Source organism: Anomaloglossus baeobatrachus, chromosome 10 (genome assembly GCF_048569485.1).
Source record: "Anomaloglossus baeobatrachus isolate aAnoBae1 chromosome 10, aAnoBae1.hap1, whole genome shotgun sequence".
Taxonomy (NCBI): Eukaryota; Metazoa; Chordata; class Amphibia; order Anura; family Aromobatidae; genus Anomaloglossus; species Anomaloglossus baeobatrachus.
In genome coordinates this window covers 169,961,861-169,976,390 of record NC_134362.1, presented here as the reverse complement: position 1 = coordinate 169,976,390, position 14,530 = coordinate 169,961,861, and the positions used below count along the sequence as shown (strand labels likewise).

The 14,530-nt window shown below is 49.2% G+C and overlaps 1 protein-coding gene across 2 annotated transcripts in view; it reads left to right on the top strand.

Moving 5' to 3' along the window:
* Positions 1-14,530, top strand: part of SLC12A3 (solute carrier family 12 member 3) — a 43,851-nt gene that overhangs the window by 18,249 nt on the left and 11,072 nt on the right. For both annotated transcript variants that reach the window (XM_075326893.1, XM_075326892.1), the window contains exons 13-18: positions 877-978; positions 1,231-1,386; positions 2,514-2,613; positions 2,919-3,030; positions 7,800-7,934; positions 8,366-8,472. In XM_075326893.1, the coding sequence (XP_075183008.1) occupies positions 877-978; positions 1,231-1,386; positions 2,514-2,613; positions 2,919-3,030; positions 7,800-7,934; positions 8,366-8,472 (712 nt within the window). The remainder of the gene's footprint in view (positions 1-876; positions 979-1,230; positions 1,387-2,513; positions 2,614-2,918; positions 3,031-7,799; positions 7,935-8,365; positions 8,473-14,530) is intronic.

Below are 14,530 nucleotides of genomic sequence, written 5' to 3'. Positions count from 1 at the left end.
TCCTGCAATATATGGCCCCATCCTGGTATACATGTCACCATCCTGGCCCATATGGCCTCATCTTGGTATATATATCTCCATCATGGCCCCATCCTGGTATATGTCCCAATCATAACCACATCCTGGTGTATAACCACATCATGGCTATATCCTAGTATATGCATACCCCATCCTGGCCCCATTCTGGTATATATGTCTCCATCGTGGCCCCATCCTGGTATATATGTTCCCATTATGGCCCCATCCCAATATATATGTCTCCATCCTGGTATATATGTATCCATCCTGACCCCATCCCAGTATATATGTCTCCATCCTGGTATACGTGGCCCCATCCTGGTATAGATGTCCCCATCCTGGCCCATCCAGGTATATATGGCCTCATCCTGGTATATATATCTCCATCATGGCCCCATCCTGGTATATGTCCCAATCATAACCACATCCTGTTGTATAACCCCATCATGGCTATATCCTGGTATATATGTACCCCATCCTCGCCCCATCCCAGTATATATGTCTCCATCCTGGTATACGTGGCCCCATCCTGGTATTTATGTCCCCATCCTGGTATATATGTCACCATCATGGCCCCAATCCTGGTATATATGAACCACGATTGTTACACCCCTGGTTATATCATCTCTTTGCACATTTAGGTAAAAAGGAGTCAGACAGCTGCTATTACGTACTATCAGCAGCTATTACTCAGCGTAGATTCCTGCCATAGATTCTCGGTATACCAGATTTGGTAGAGTATATGCCGAATATGTTCCTCTCCAATGTATGTAGTTAATCCGCAGCAGTAGGCGGGGGCTGCAGGATATATCGGCATACTATATACATATATGACACGCTGCTCCTTTTTTCCTGCAGGTGAACTGAACACCATCGCTCCCATCATCTCCAATTTCTTCCTGTGCTCCTATGCTTTGATCAATTTCAGTTGTTTCCATGCATCTATAACTAACTCTCCAGGTACGTGTTCACACTTGGGTATAATAGCTGCATATTATTAAAGGGATTGGTCTATAATGAATGGATCCTTCCAAACATCAATTCCTAAAGAATAGACCCTGCACAATGAGGAAAGCGGCCATGTTTTTCCAATTCTCTAAAACCCCTTTAAAAGTGTTTGCACTCAATAGAGTTTGTAGACTTTCTGATACCTCACTATTCTATATGATGGTGCCATAGTAATTATTATAGCAAACCAATATTTCCCGCCAGGCTGGAGACCTTCATTTAGGTATTACAATAAATGGGCATCGTTGTTTGGAGCGGTGATATCCGTGGTCATCATGTTCCTCCTGGCTTGGCAGTCCGCTATTATCGCTATTGGCATTGTCATCTTTCTCTTGGCCTACGTCCTGTACAAGAAGCCCGGTAAGTACGGATTTCTCAATGTGGACCTCTGCTCTCTATATATACCAATGGGGGAGATTTTTTTCTATTAAGGGTCTCTGGTTTTCTCCCACACTCCAAACATGATACTGATAGGGAATTTACATTGTGAGTGATGGGGACAGTGATGATGGAAATCAATAACACTAGATCACGCAAAATAATATAAATAATAAAACATTTATTAATATATTTATCAGAATTATTTTCCTATTGATAAAATAAATAAAACATTTATTAACACATTTATCAGAATTATTTTTCTATTGATAAAATAAATAAAATATTTATTAACACATTTATAACATTTATTTTCCTATTGATAGAATAAATAAAACATTTATTAACACATTTATCAGAATTATTTTCCTATTGATAAAATAAATAAAACATTTATTAACACATTTATCAGAATTATTTTCCTATTGATAAAATAAATAAAACATTTATTAACATATTTATCAGAATTATTTTCCTATTGATAAAACAAATAAAACATTTATTAACACATTTATCAGAATTATTTTCCTATTGATAGAATAAATAAAACATTTATTAACACATTTATCAGAATTATTTTTCTATTGATAGAATAAATAATAAAAGATTTATTAATATATTTATCAGAATTATTTTCCTATTGATAAAATACATAATAAAACATGTAATAGATTTATCAATAGGAAAATGTTTTATTATTTATTATATCTATAGGACAATAATTTTGATAAATATATTAATACATCTTTTATTATTTATTCTATCAATAGGAAAATAATTCTGATAAATGTGTTAATAAATGTTTTATTTATTTTATTAATAGGAAAATAATTCCTATAACTGTCTTTATAAATGTTTTATTTATTTTATTGATAAGAAAATAATTCCTAGAAATATATTAATAAATATTTATTTTATCATTAGGAAAATAATTCCAATAAATTTCTTAGTAAATGTTTTAATATTCTATCAATAGGCAAATAAATTTTATAAAATTAAAAATAAAACATTTAATAAGACATTTATCAATGAAAAAATAATTTTGATAAATATATTAAATGTTTTATTATTTATTTTATCAAAATTATTTTATATTATTTTTTTTTCAGAGGCAAACTGGGGCTCCTCTGTGCAGGCCGGATCCTATAACATGGCGCTTTCTTACTGTGTTGGGCTTAACCAAGTGGAGGATCACATCAAAAATTTCCGGTGAATATTATTTTATTATTATTAGTTTTGGAAACATTTATATAAGATAGTCATAGAAGCTGTGGCCTTGGTCCTGGGGGCTGGGTTCCTAAAAAAAAAAAAGGCATCAACAACCATCTGTGCCTCGGCTAAGCCAGGGAAGCTAACTAGCGCCAGAGTATTTTCAGTGCAGGGGATACACCAATCATCCATAGCCCCTGGACTAGCCTGAAGATGGGCACCATGCTAAACACTAACACTATACATTAGATAATGTCTGTTCCGCGTGTAATATGTTGAATTTCTCTTCGTTCTTCTCCGTACAGACCACAGTGTTTAGTCCTCACCGGACCGCCAAACTTCCGGCCAGCTCTGGTGGATTTTGTAGGAACATTCACTAAAAAGCAAAGCCTGATGATCTGTGGGAACATAATCATTGTAAGTACGGAGCCCCCCAATAAAAAAAGGATATCTTTTATGTAGAGGTCCGATGTGCCGATGACAAATTGAGCGTAGAAGCTGTATGCAAATTAGTCTTGGAAGTGCACTGGGGGCGTGTCTGAGCACTTGGAAGTGCATTGGAGGCATGTCTGAGTACTTGGAAGTGCACTAATACATATCTGAGCACTTGGAAGTGCACTGGGGGCGTGTCTGAGCAGTTGGAAGTGCACTAGGGGCATGTCTGAGCCCTTGGAAGTGCACTGGGGGGCGTGTCTGAGCCCTTGGAAGTGCACTGGGGGCGTGTCTGAGCCCTTGGAAGTGCACTGGGGGGCGTGTCTGAGCCCTTGGAAGTGCACTGGGGGCATGTCTGAGCCCTTGGAAGTGCACTGGGGGCGTGTCTGAGCCCTTGGAAGTGCACTGGGGGGCGTGTCTGAGCCCTTGGAAGTGCACTGGGGGCGTGTCTGTGTGTCGCCCTGGGCAAGCCAGGGGTCACAGGTCATTACACCACCACACCCTACATCCCAGTTAGGAACACCAAGGCTAACCTAAAATCCTTGTTGCCTTCCTCCAGAGGCTGATGATTCACACCAGGGGGTGGGCCAGGCGGTTGGCTCCGCCCACCGAGGAGTTCACAGCTCTGGAGGCGGGAGAAACCAGGCAGATCAGTTAGGGAAGTGAAGGAGTAAACATGAGTTGACTTAAGGAAGTGAAAGTAGAAGGAAGTAAAGTGGTAAAGGAGGAAAGCAAGAGTGGTGACAGGAAAGAAAGAGAGTGAAAAGCCTGAAGTTGGTCCAGCTGTGTGTAGGACCGGGTCAGCAAGGTCAGCAACGACGGTGACTGTCCAGAGGGGTGACTGTTCGGGAGTTCCTGGAAGGACCGCGGACGGGTAGTGACCCAGCGGTCTGGAGCAGCGTGCAAAGGACAGTCAGCACCAGGGCAGGGGCCTCTCGGACCCCGGCAAGGCTAGGAGTCGCCATAATTTGCCGAATCCGTCAGTGAAGGGGACGTAGATCCCCCAACAACCAAGTCCCGATTGAAGGAAACAGTCCAACCATTAAGGAGGAACACCGCCACCGCCAAGGCACCAGTTCCTCAGGGCCAGCGTCTGCGGGCAAAGTAGAGCTCCTCCGGTCCAGCTTGAAGCCGGGGAGCGGGTTACCGGTGGGAACCCATCGCTACCAACTTAGAAACATCAGGTGCAGGTCAGAGGGACATCACCGTTACCTACTGGGAGAGCAAGTGCAGCCGTCCGTGGGAACCGTCTTTCCAGCCGTGTGGTTTATCGTAAAACTGTGTCAACGTCTCAGGCTGAGTGAGTACCACAGTGCCGCAAGGCACAGCGCTGTCCCTGCGCCCACCAGGCCCTGCACCTCCCTCACCATCACCGGGCCCCGGGATCACCAAACCCCTACCCACGGAGGGGCAACGCAACATCTCGCTGCTACACACCATCGTCCCCGGGCCTATAGAGCAGCGGTGGTGAAATAACCACAACCGTGGGTGGCGTCACGGACAATAAACAATTCCCACACCCAACAAACCCCCTTTCACTCACGGGCGAGGAGTGTCGCTCGAGAACCCCCGGGATCCGGCCCACCGCTCGAGCCACCACTGAGCAGCAGCCGCCGGACCCGAGCAGAAGGGGTGAGCGTAGTGTGCTGACACCCTCCTCCCCTCCCGCGACAACTTGGCGTCACGAACAGGATCTTACCGCTCTGCCATCTGGTAGAGGTGCGCCTTGTTACCGCCGGAGGTATCCGGCAGAAAAATTTCAGAAGTCGCCATCTTTGGCGCGAAAAGTTCCCGCTCGAGCGTCTTCTCGAGTAGTAGAGGCGCGAAGGCCAAAACCCCGCCCCGAGAGAGGAGGGGCCGGAAAGAGCTAAGGGGGACGCGATGGTGGCTGGACGCATGTGAGTGTGGCGGTGCAAGCAAACACACTGGGACCCCTCCGGTCCACCGACCCTAACGGGAAATGTCCGCCCCACCTAGTTCTGCAGAGACTACCGAGCTGGTGTCTGGAACAGCGGCATGGCTGAGGGCCCGGGCGGCGGAGATCTGCCGTCACTATCGGAGTCAGATCGGCGGCCTGATGGAGCAGTGGGCCGCGGAGGTGGAGGCGCTAGTTGCTGTGGCACGAGTGTATGGAGTGGAGGCCGTGATGGAGGAGCTAGAGAGTGACCCACGCCCCTGTGTCCCCGAGGGACCGGCCGCTGCGGCTGAGGGACCCGGTCTGCCCCTGGCTCCTGTGTTACCTCCGTCCTACTCACTCGCGTGCTGCACCGCACCTGGCCCGTCGGGTGTGCCTCTCTCTGTGACTGCGGCGGAGGCAGAAGATAGCGACTCCGGGCCTGACACTGAGCCTGTGTCAGAAGAAGAGGAGGGGGTCGTTGTCCTGCCTGGCATGGAGGCCACTTATGTTCCCCGAACCGGGGGCAACGGGTATCGGGCGGCCCTTCCACGCCGTGCTTGCTACGCACTGGAGGGGCTGGTGCCCGTGTCCTTCCACCCCGAGCCGGGTGAGGAGGACGAAAATACCCAGTAGGGCAGCGGATGCCCGCTGCACGGTCCCCGTTGGGACCACCATTTTGTTTGTTTGTTTGAAAGTTCTGCTAATGATGAAAATGATTACCGAGTACTTCACCTGATTGTCTGCGTGATTTGCAACCGGCTGGAGCCGGCACCGTTGTCCCCGTGGGGACTGTTTAAAAGTTGTTTTGCATGAGAACTATCCATGGACAAGCCCGTGAACTTGCAGGGCAACCACAAACGTTAGTGGCTTGTAAATAAGTTGTTTGCCGTTACCGTTTCCGCAATGCCGCCTCCGGAGAGGCAGGTTGGAGGGAGGGCCCTCAGCAGAGCAGGCTGGGGCCCAGCCACCAAAGGAACCGGTGGCTACCCTCTGGAGGGGAAGGACAGATCCCGCTCGGGTACCGTGTGCTGGACTGTGGGTCAAGGGGTGCTGCCTGGGTTTTAGGGGCAGCATCAGGGCCAGGTTGCTTGGGTGGGAGAGAGCGGAAACCGTGACCGTAAACCGTTATGCAATGTTTAAGAAATGTGCCTCCAGCTATGGGAAGATTCATTAAAAATGTTTACATGTTTTTGTTCTACCATGTTATCTTTTGCAGAAAAATAAAACCGGTGTTGGACGGCAGCCCGCGGACGGTCTGCATTTTGCTAAGGGGGAATGTGTCGCCCTGGGCAAGCCAGGGGTCACAGGTCATTACACCACCACACCCTACATCCCAGTTAGGAACACCAAGGCTAACCTAAAATCCTTGTTGCCTTCCTCCAGAGGCTGATGATTCACACCAGGGGGTGGGCCAGGCGGTTGGCTCCGCCCACCGAGGAGTTCACAGCTCTGGAGGCAGGAGAAACCAGGCAGATCAGTTAGGGAAGTGAAGGAGTAAACATGAGTTGACTTAAGGAAGTGAAAGTAGAAGGAAGTAAAGTGGTAAAGGAGGAAAGCAAGAGTGGTGACAGGAAAGAAAGAGAGTGAAAAGCCTGAAGTTGGTCCAGCTGTGTGTAGGACCGGGTCAGCAACGACGGTGACTGTCCAGAGGGGTGACTGTTCGGGAGTTCCTGGAAGGACCGCGGACGGGTAGTGACCCGGCGGTGTGGAGCAGCGTGCAAAGGACAGTCAGCACCAGGGCAGGGGCCTCTCGGACCCCGGCAAGGCTAGGAGTCGCCATAATTTGCCGAATCCGTCAGTGAAGGGGACGTAGATCCCCCAACAACCAAGTCCCGATTGAAGGCAACAGTCCAACCATTAAGGAGGAACACCGCCACCGCCAAGGCACCAGTTCCTCAGGGCCAGCGTCTGCGGGCAAAGTAGAGCTCCTCCGGTCCAGCTTGAAGCCGGGGAGCGGGTTACCGGTGGGAACCCATCGCTACCAACTTAGAAACATCAGGTGCAGGTCAGAGGGACATCACCGTTACCTACTGGGAGAGCAAGTGCAGCCGTCCGTGGGAACCGTCTTTCCAGCCGTGTGGTTTACCGTAAAACTGTGTCAACGTCTCAGGCTGAGTGAGTACCACAGTGCCGCAAGGCACAGCGCTGCCCTCGCGTCCCTGCGCCCACCAGGCCCTGCACCTCCCTCACCATCACCGGGCCCCGGGATCACCAAACCCCTACCCATGGAGGGGCAACGCAACATCTCGCTGCTACACACCATCGTCCCCGGGCCTATAGAGCAGCGGTGGTGAAATCACCACAACCGTGGGTGGCGTCACGGACAATAAACAATTCCCACACCCAACAAACCCCCTTTCACTCACGGGTGAGGAGTGTCGCTCGAGAACCCCCGGGATCCGGCCCACCGCTCGAGCCACCACTGAGCAGCAGCCGCCGGACCCGAGCAGAAGGGGTGAGCGTAGTGTGCTGACACCCTCCTCCCCGCCCGCGACATCTGAGCCCTTGGAAGTGCACTGGGGGCGTGTCTGAGCCCTTGGAACTGCACTGGGGGGCGTGTCTGAGCCCTTGGAACTGCACTGGGGGGCGTGTCTGAGCCCTTGGAAGTGCACTGGGGGGCGTGTCTGAGCCCTTGGAAGTGCACTGGGGGGCGTGTCTGAGCCCTTGGAAGTGCACTGGGGGCGTGTCTGAGCCCTTGGAAGTGCACTGGGGCCGTGTCAGAGCCCTTGGAAGTGCACTGGGGGCGTGTCTGAGCCCTTGGAAGTGCACTGGGGGCATCTCCGAGCACTTGGAAGAAGCCACACATTGTATATTGGACCGTATCGAAAAATACTTTCACAGTATTTTTCTTTCACAGGGCCCACGCAAGCAAAAACTCCAAGAGTTGAATCCAGACGGCCATATTAAGTGGCTAAATAAGAGAAAAATTAGAAGCTTTTATACGGGACTTATTGCAGACGACCTGCGGAGCGGAGCCCAGATGCTAATTCAGGTAATGATGGTAGATCCTTCATATAGAGAATAAGAACATTGAATTACTCCGACTGTAAATTAGCGATTAACAATATTAATTAGAACTATTTAAAGGGGCAGTCCACTACTATAAAAGTTATTCTTAATAGGCCCGTGAAAGTAAAAGAGAAGAGATCCCGCTGATCTCCTGGTGGAACCGGCTAATTGGCTGCAGCCAAACAGTTTCTTCCTGTTTGACTGTAGCCTTTACATTCTGTCCAATCAACAGCTACTGATTGGTTGCAGCAGTCACATGGCAGGCGACACTGTGCGGAGGAAAAGTACGGGTCTGGGAGATGTCAGCAGAGGCTCCCTTGTCTATCAGCAGGATCAGAGGAGACATCTTATCTAAGGGTCCATCTATTTTGTATTGTTCTTCTCCATCTATTGTGTCTTCTCTCCATTATTTAGGCTTCTGGGCTCGGGCACATGAAGCCAAATGTCCTGTTTTTAGGATATAAGAAGAACTGGCAGTCGTCTCACCCGAGAAACGTTGACAGTTATGTGGCAATACTACAGTACGTATGGACATCCCATAATTCACCATAGATTATTCTAAACAACACTGGTAAATTATGGCATAAGAAAGCCAAGTCCTGTATATTCCTAGTTGTAGGTCCTATGATGGGGTCACTCTGCCTGCGAGGTGAGGTAGCACTCAGGAACACTTGCTCTTAAAAGTCCAGCAGGTATATTGACACATGCATAAACCACACTCCTGGTATAATACACATAGACGTGAACCCCCTCTTCCTTCAGAGGATCCCTTCGAGAGGCGTCACAACCTCTATCCACCATCCCGGTCAGGGCAAGCGAATTCTCCCTTCTCACAGAGAATTCCTGGAAACATCACAGTCTCCCCATACTGACCATGTGTAAAATACTCAGTCTCCATTTTGACACATGAGACACACCCATGGTATGTAGATAGCCAGACCTGCCAGAAGATAGAAGAGGGGGCAAAGCTCTGCCGATAGCTCCTCTCTCTGCCAATAGCTCTTCCCTCTGCCTCTAGATCCCCCCTGTGCCTCTAGCTTTCCCCTCTGCCTCTAGCTCTTCCCCCTGCCTCTAGCTCTTCCCTCCGGCTCTAGCTCTACTTTCTGCCTCTAGCTCCTCCCTCTGCCTCTAGCTCCTCCCTCTGCCTCTAGCTCTCCTCCCTCTGCCTCTAGCTCTCCTCCCTCTGCCTCTAGCTCCTCTCTCTGCTTCTAGCTCCTCTCTCTGCCTCTAGCTCCTCTCTCTGCTTCTAGCTCCTCTCTCTGCCTCTAGCTCCTCTCTCTGCCTCTAGCTCCTCTCTCTGCTTCTAGCTCCTCTCTCTGCTTCTAGCTCCTCTCTCTGCTTCTAGCTCCTCTCTCTGCCTCTAGCTCCTCTCTCTGCCTCTAGCTCCTCTCTCTGCTTCTAGCTCCTCTCTCTGCTTCTAGCTCCTCTCTCTGCTTCTAGCTCCTCTCTCTGCCTCTAGCTCCTCTCTCTGCTTCTAGCTCCTCTCTCTGCTTCTAGCTCCTCTCTCTGCCTCTAGCTCCTCTCTCTGCTTCTAGCTCCTCTCTCTGCCTCTAGCTCCTCTCTCTCCCTCTAGCTCCCCCTGTGCCTCTAGCTCTTCCCCCTGCCTCTAGCTCCTCCATCTGTCTCTAGCTCTTCCCTCTGTCTCTAGCTCTTCTTTCTGCCTTTACCCCTTCCCTGTGCCTCCTCTCTCTGCCTCTAGGTCTTCCTTTTGCCTCTAGCTCCTCCCTCTAGCTTCTCCCTCTGCCTTTAGCTCCCCTCTCTGCCTCTAGATCCCCCCTCTGCCTCTAGCTCCCCCTCTGCCTCTAGCTTACCCCCCTATCCCTAGGTCTTCTTTCTGCCTCTAGCTCTTATTTCTGATTTTAGCTCTTCTTTCTGCCTTTAGCTCTTCCCTCTGCCTCTAGCTCCTCGCTCTGCCTCTAGCTCCTCGCTCTGCCTCTAGCTCCTCGCTCTGCCTCTAGCTCCCCTCTGCCTCTAGCTCTTCCCTCTGCCTCTAGCTCTTCCCTCTGCCTCTAGCTCTTCCCTCTGCCTCTAGCTCTTCCCTCTGCCTCTAGCTCTTCCCTCTGCCTCTAGCTCTTCCCTCTGCCTCTAGCTCCTCTCTCTGCTCTAGCTCTTCCTTCTGCCTCTAGGTCTTCCTTCTGCCTCTAGCTCCTCCCTCTAGCTCCCCTCTCTGCCTCTAGCTCCCCTCTCTGCCTCTAGCTCCCCTCTCTGCCACTAGTTCCTCGCTCTGCCTCTAGCTCTTCCTTCTGCCTCTAGCTCTTCCTTCTGCCTCTAGCTCCTCCTTCTAGCTCCCCTCTCTGCCTCTAGCTCCCCTCTCTGCCTCTAGCTCCCCTCTGCCTCTAGCTCCTCCCTCTGCCTCTAGCTCCTCCCTCTGCCTCTAGCTCCTCCCTCTGCCTCTAGCTCTTCCCTCTGCCTCTAGCTCTTCCCTCTGCCTCTAGCTCTTCCCTCTGCCTCTAGCTCTTCCCTCTGCCTCTAGCTCTTCCCTCTGCCTCTAGCTCTTCTCTCTACCTCTAGCTCCTCTTTCTGCCTCTAGCTCTTCCTTTTGCCTCTAGCTTCTCCCTCTGCCTTTAGCTCCTCTCTCTCTACCTCTAGCTTCTCCCTCTGCCTTTAGCTCTTCTCTCTCTACCTCTAGCTCTTCCCTCTGCCTCTATCTCCTCTCTCTGCCTGTAGGTCTTCCTTCTGGCTCTAGCTCCTCCCTCTGCATCTAGCTCCTCCTAGCTCCTCCCTTTGCATCTAGCTCCTCCCTCTGCCTCTAGCTCCTCCCTCTGCCTCTAGCTCCTCCCTTTGCATCTAGCTCCTCCCTCTGCCTTTAGCTCCTCCATCTGCATTTAGCGCCTCCTTCTAGCTCCTCTTTCTAACTATAGCTCCTCCCTCTGCCTTTAGTTCTTCCCTCTGTCTATCTCCTCCTTCTAGCTCCTCTCTGACTATAGCTCCTCCCTCTAGCACCTTCTTCTGCCTCTAGCTCCTTCCTCTGCCTGTAGCTCCTCCCCCATCATCAGAATTTCATCAGCACCATCTGTCATCTCCTATCTTAGTAACGGGAAAGTCTTTGCTGAATACAGATTTTATCTCCGCATTGTTGATTGATCGATTCTGGCGGAGAAAGAAGTAAATGTGTCTGATAAGATTATTACAAAGTGGCTTGTCCTCTTGATTAATGAAATAAAAATTAAAACAACAGTTATGTTTTAATGCATTTGGCATTTACTACAATTAAATGTCGCAATTTTTACACACCGATTTTGGTTCTATTGTTGATACAAGTATGTACTTCACCATCTCTGACCACTAGGTGGCAGATAGCTCACTACAATGACCTCTGCATACATTACGTGGCAGATCTTATTTATTAATATTATTATAGCACCATTTATTTCATGGCGTTTAACATATGAAATGGGGCATATGTAGACATTGAGGCTGTGAAACTGGGGAGGATCATGGAGAACCTTGGAACCACTGTATGGTATTAATGAATATAATCTGGAAAGGTGCTATCTGTAACATATCCCAGATAAGGGATTTTTTTTTTTTTGTCTTACCATTACGGAAGTAATTTTGTCCCACAAATCCCCATTGAATAGGAAGGGAAATTAGGGACAGTATATCAGGGAAAGCCACCGATAAATGGGGGCACCAATGTAATTTAGGGTGCGTGTGACGCAAGTCATATCTCCATTGATAGGTAGTGGAAAAGGATAGATTGAGGGCTATCTTAATAAATTATTGCCCTTCTTTGAACAGTACAAATTGATTTTCTGTGGATGTGATCTTTCCATACAGGTAGTGGTCACAGTGTGGAATGGTTTTTGTCTTGTGAATTTTAATGAAATTTAGAATAAAAGGTTTTTTAGTATAAAATTTGAATTGAGGTAGCTCTTCTGACAAAATATATGTAGACATAGATAATCATGAACAATACAGAGGCACAGAGAGGTACAGGAGGAGAGAAGACCCTGCCCATGAGGGCTCACACTCTACAGGAGGAGAGAGGACCCTGACATCGAGGGCTCACAGTCTATAGGTATTAGTGGATGGAGAAGGAGAGAGGACCCTGCCCACAAGGGCTCACAATCTATAGGTATTAGTGGATGGAGAAGGAGAGAGGACCCTGCCCACGAGGGCTCACAATCTATAGGTATTAGTGGATGGAGAAGGAGAGAGGACCCTGCCCACGAGGGCTCACATTCTACAGGAGGAGAGAGGATCCTGCCTACGAGGGCTCACAGTCTACAGGAGGAAAGAGGACCCTGCCCATGAGGTCTCAAGTGTACAGGAGGAGAGAGCACCCTGCCCACGAAGGCTCACATTCTACATGAGGAGGGAGGACCCTGCCCTCGATGGCTTACAGTCTACAGGAGGATAGATGGCCCTGCCCACGAGGGCTCACACTCTACAGGAAGAGAGAGGACCCTGCCCACGAGGGCTTACACTCTACAGGAGGAGAGAGGACCCTGCCCACGAGAGCTTACACTCTACAGGAGGAGAGAGGACCCTGCCCATGAGGGCTCAAGTGTACAGGAGGAGAGAGCACCCTGCCCACGAAGGCTCACATTCTACATGAGGAGTGAGGACCCTGCCCACGAGGGCTCACAGTCTACAGGAGGATAGATGACCCTGCCCACGAGGGCTCACAGTCTATAGGTATTCGTAGATGCAGAATTTAAAGGGGACCTCCATAGAGGAATTCATCTTTTAAGTATGTTTAGTCAGGAGTCTTTGGGGTACTTTGCACGCTACAACATCACTAGCCAATGCTTGCGATGCCAAGCGCGATAGTCCCCGCCCCCGTCGCACATGCGATATCTTGTGATAGCTGCCATAGCGAATATTATCGCTACAGCAGCTTCACATGCACTTACCTGCCCTGCGACGTCGCTCTGGCCGGCGACCCGCCTCCTTCCTAAGGGGGCTTGTCGTGCGGCGTCACAGCGACGTCACACGGCAGGCGGCCAATAGAAGCAGAGGGGCGGATTAGAGGGACGTAACATCCCGCCCACCTCCTTCCTTCCGCATAGCCGGTGGAGGCAGGTAAGGAGATGTTCCTCGCTCCTGCGGCTTCACACACAGCGATGTGTGCTGCCGCAGGAACGAGGAACAACATCGTATCTCCTATTGGTGCGACATTATGAAAATGACCGACACTACACAGATCACCGATTTACGACGCTTTTACGATCGTTTATCGACGCATCTAGGCTTTACACGTTGCGACGTCGTTACCGGCGCCGGATGTGCGTCACTTTTGATTTGACGAAGAGATCGCAGTAGCGATGGCGCAGCGTGCAAAGTACCCCTTTCTGTCATCCATAAGACAGATTGACTACAAAAAGCTTTTTTTCTCTGGGGATATTTATACATACCCGCAAATATCCCGTTGCTTTCCATAGGCTCCATGTATTGCCTTATTTTAATGTTGGTAATGCTGCAGGGAAATTTGACCATTGAACAACAAATGTGCATAAAATGGACCTGAACCGCTCATCCGTGGCTAAAGCAAAACATTTTTGGGTCTATATAGAGCCCATTTTATGTGCTCTTTAAATGGGTCCCTAAAATGGCTAATTGTCAATGTCTAATATTCAGGAGCGCACTGCTCCACCGGCCTCCCGGGTTCCTGTTTGTCATGGGACAGTGTGCTCCTGATTGACACATGGCTGTGAAAATGGCCGATCTGTGCGCTCTCCGATGCGGCGAGTAAAGGAGGCTTTGAGAAGTGCAGGGGCACAGATGCTTCAAAGCTGTGAATCCAAGCAGTAGAGCAAAGGGCTTCTAAGACTGTGCTCATTACCTAGGACACCGGCCACCATTGATACTGTGCCACTAACCTATTCAGCAGGCAGTAAACTCTAAAATGAAAAATATCTGGGGGGGTTATGAGAAAAGAGAGGTTTTTTCACTGAAAAATTGCCCGACAGCGCCCCTTTGGCAAAGCCCTTTTGGCTTTAGGCCACAACCTCCGCCACCTGGCACCATCACGAAGTGAACTGATCTCACCATTAGGCCGGTTTCACACATTCGACATTCATGGTCTGATTATGATTGGCGACATCAAGACCAGCCGCGAGTCTCCGGACTATTGCTTTGGGGTCAGGAGCCCTGCGGCCAGTCTGGATAATGCAGCCTTTACTCACACCATGGATGACTTTGCGTAGTCTCCGACAGTTCATTGGACTCCTAAGTCTAAATTGCCCAAAACAGACAAGCCCTCAATAATAAAGAATTATAATAATGTTGTTCCTTATTTTGTATCAGTCAGACTGTGGAATGCCCTACCACAAGAGGTAGTAATGGCAGTCAGACTGTGGAATGCCCTACCACAAGAGGTAGTAATGGCAGTTAGACTGTGGAATGCCCTACCACAAAAGGTAGTAATAGTAGTTAGACTGTGGAATGCCCTACCACAAAAGGTAGTAATAGTAGTCAGACTGTGGCATGCCCTACCACAAAAGGCAGTAATGGCAGTCAGACAGTGGAATGCCCTACCCCAAGAGGTAGTAATGGCAGGTACTATAACATTTTTGAAAAGGCCTGGATGATTTCCTCAGTACACACAGCATTGTTGGTTATAAATGACTTAAT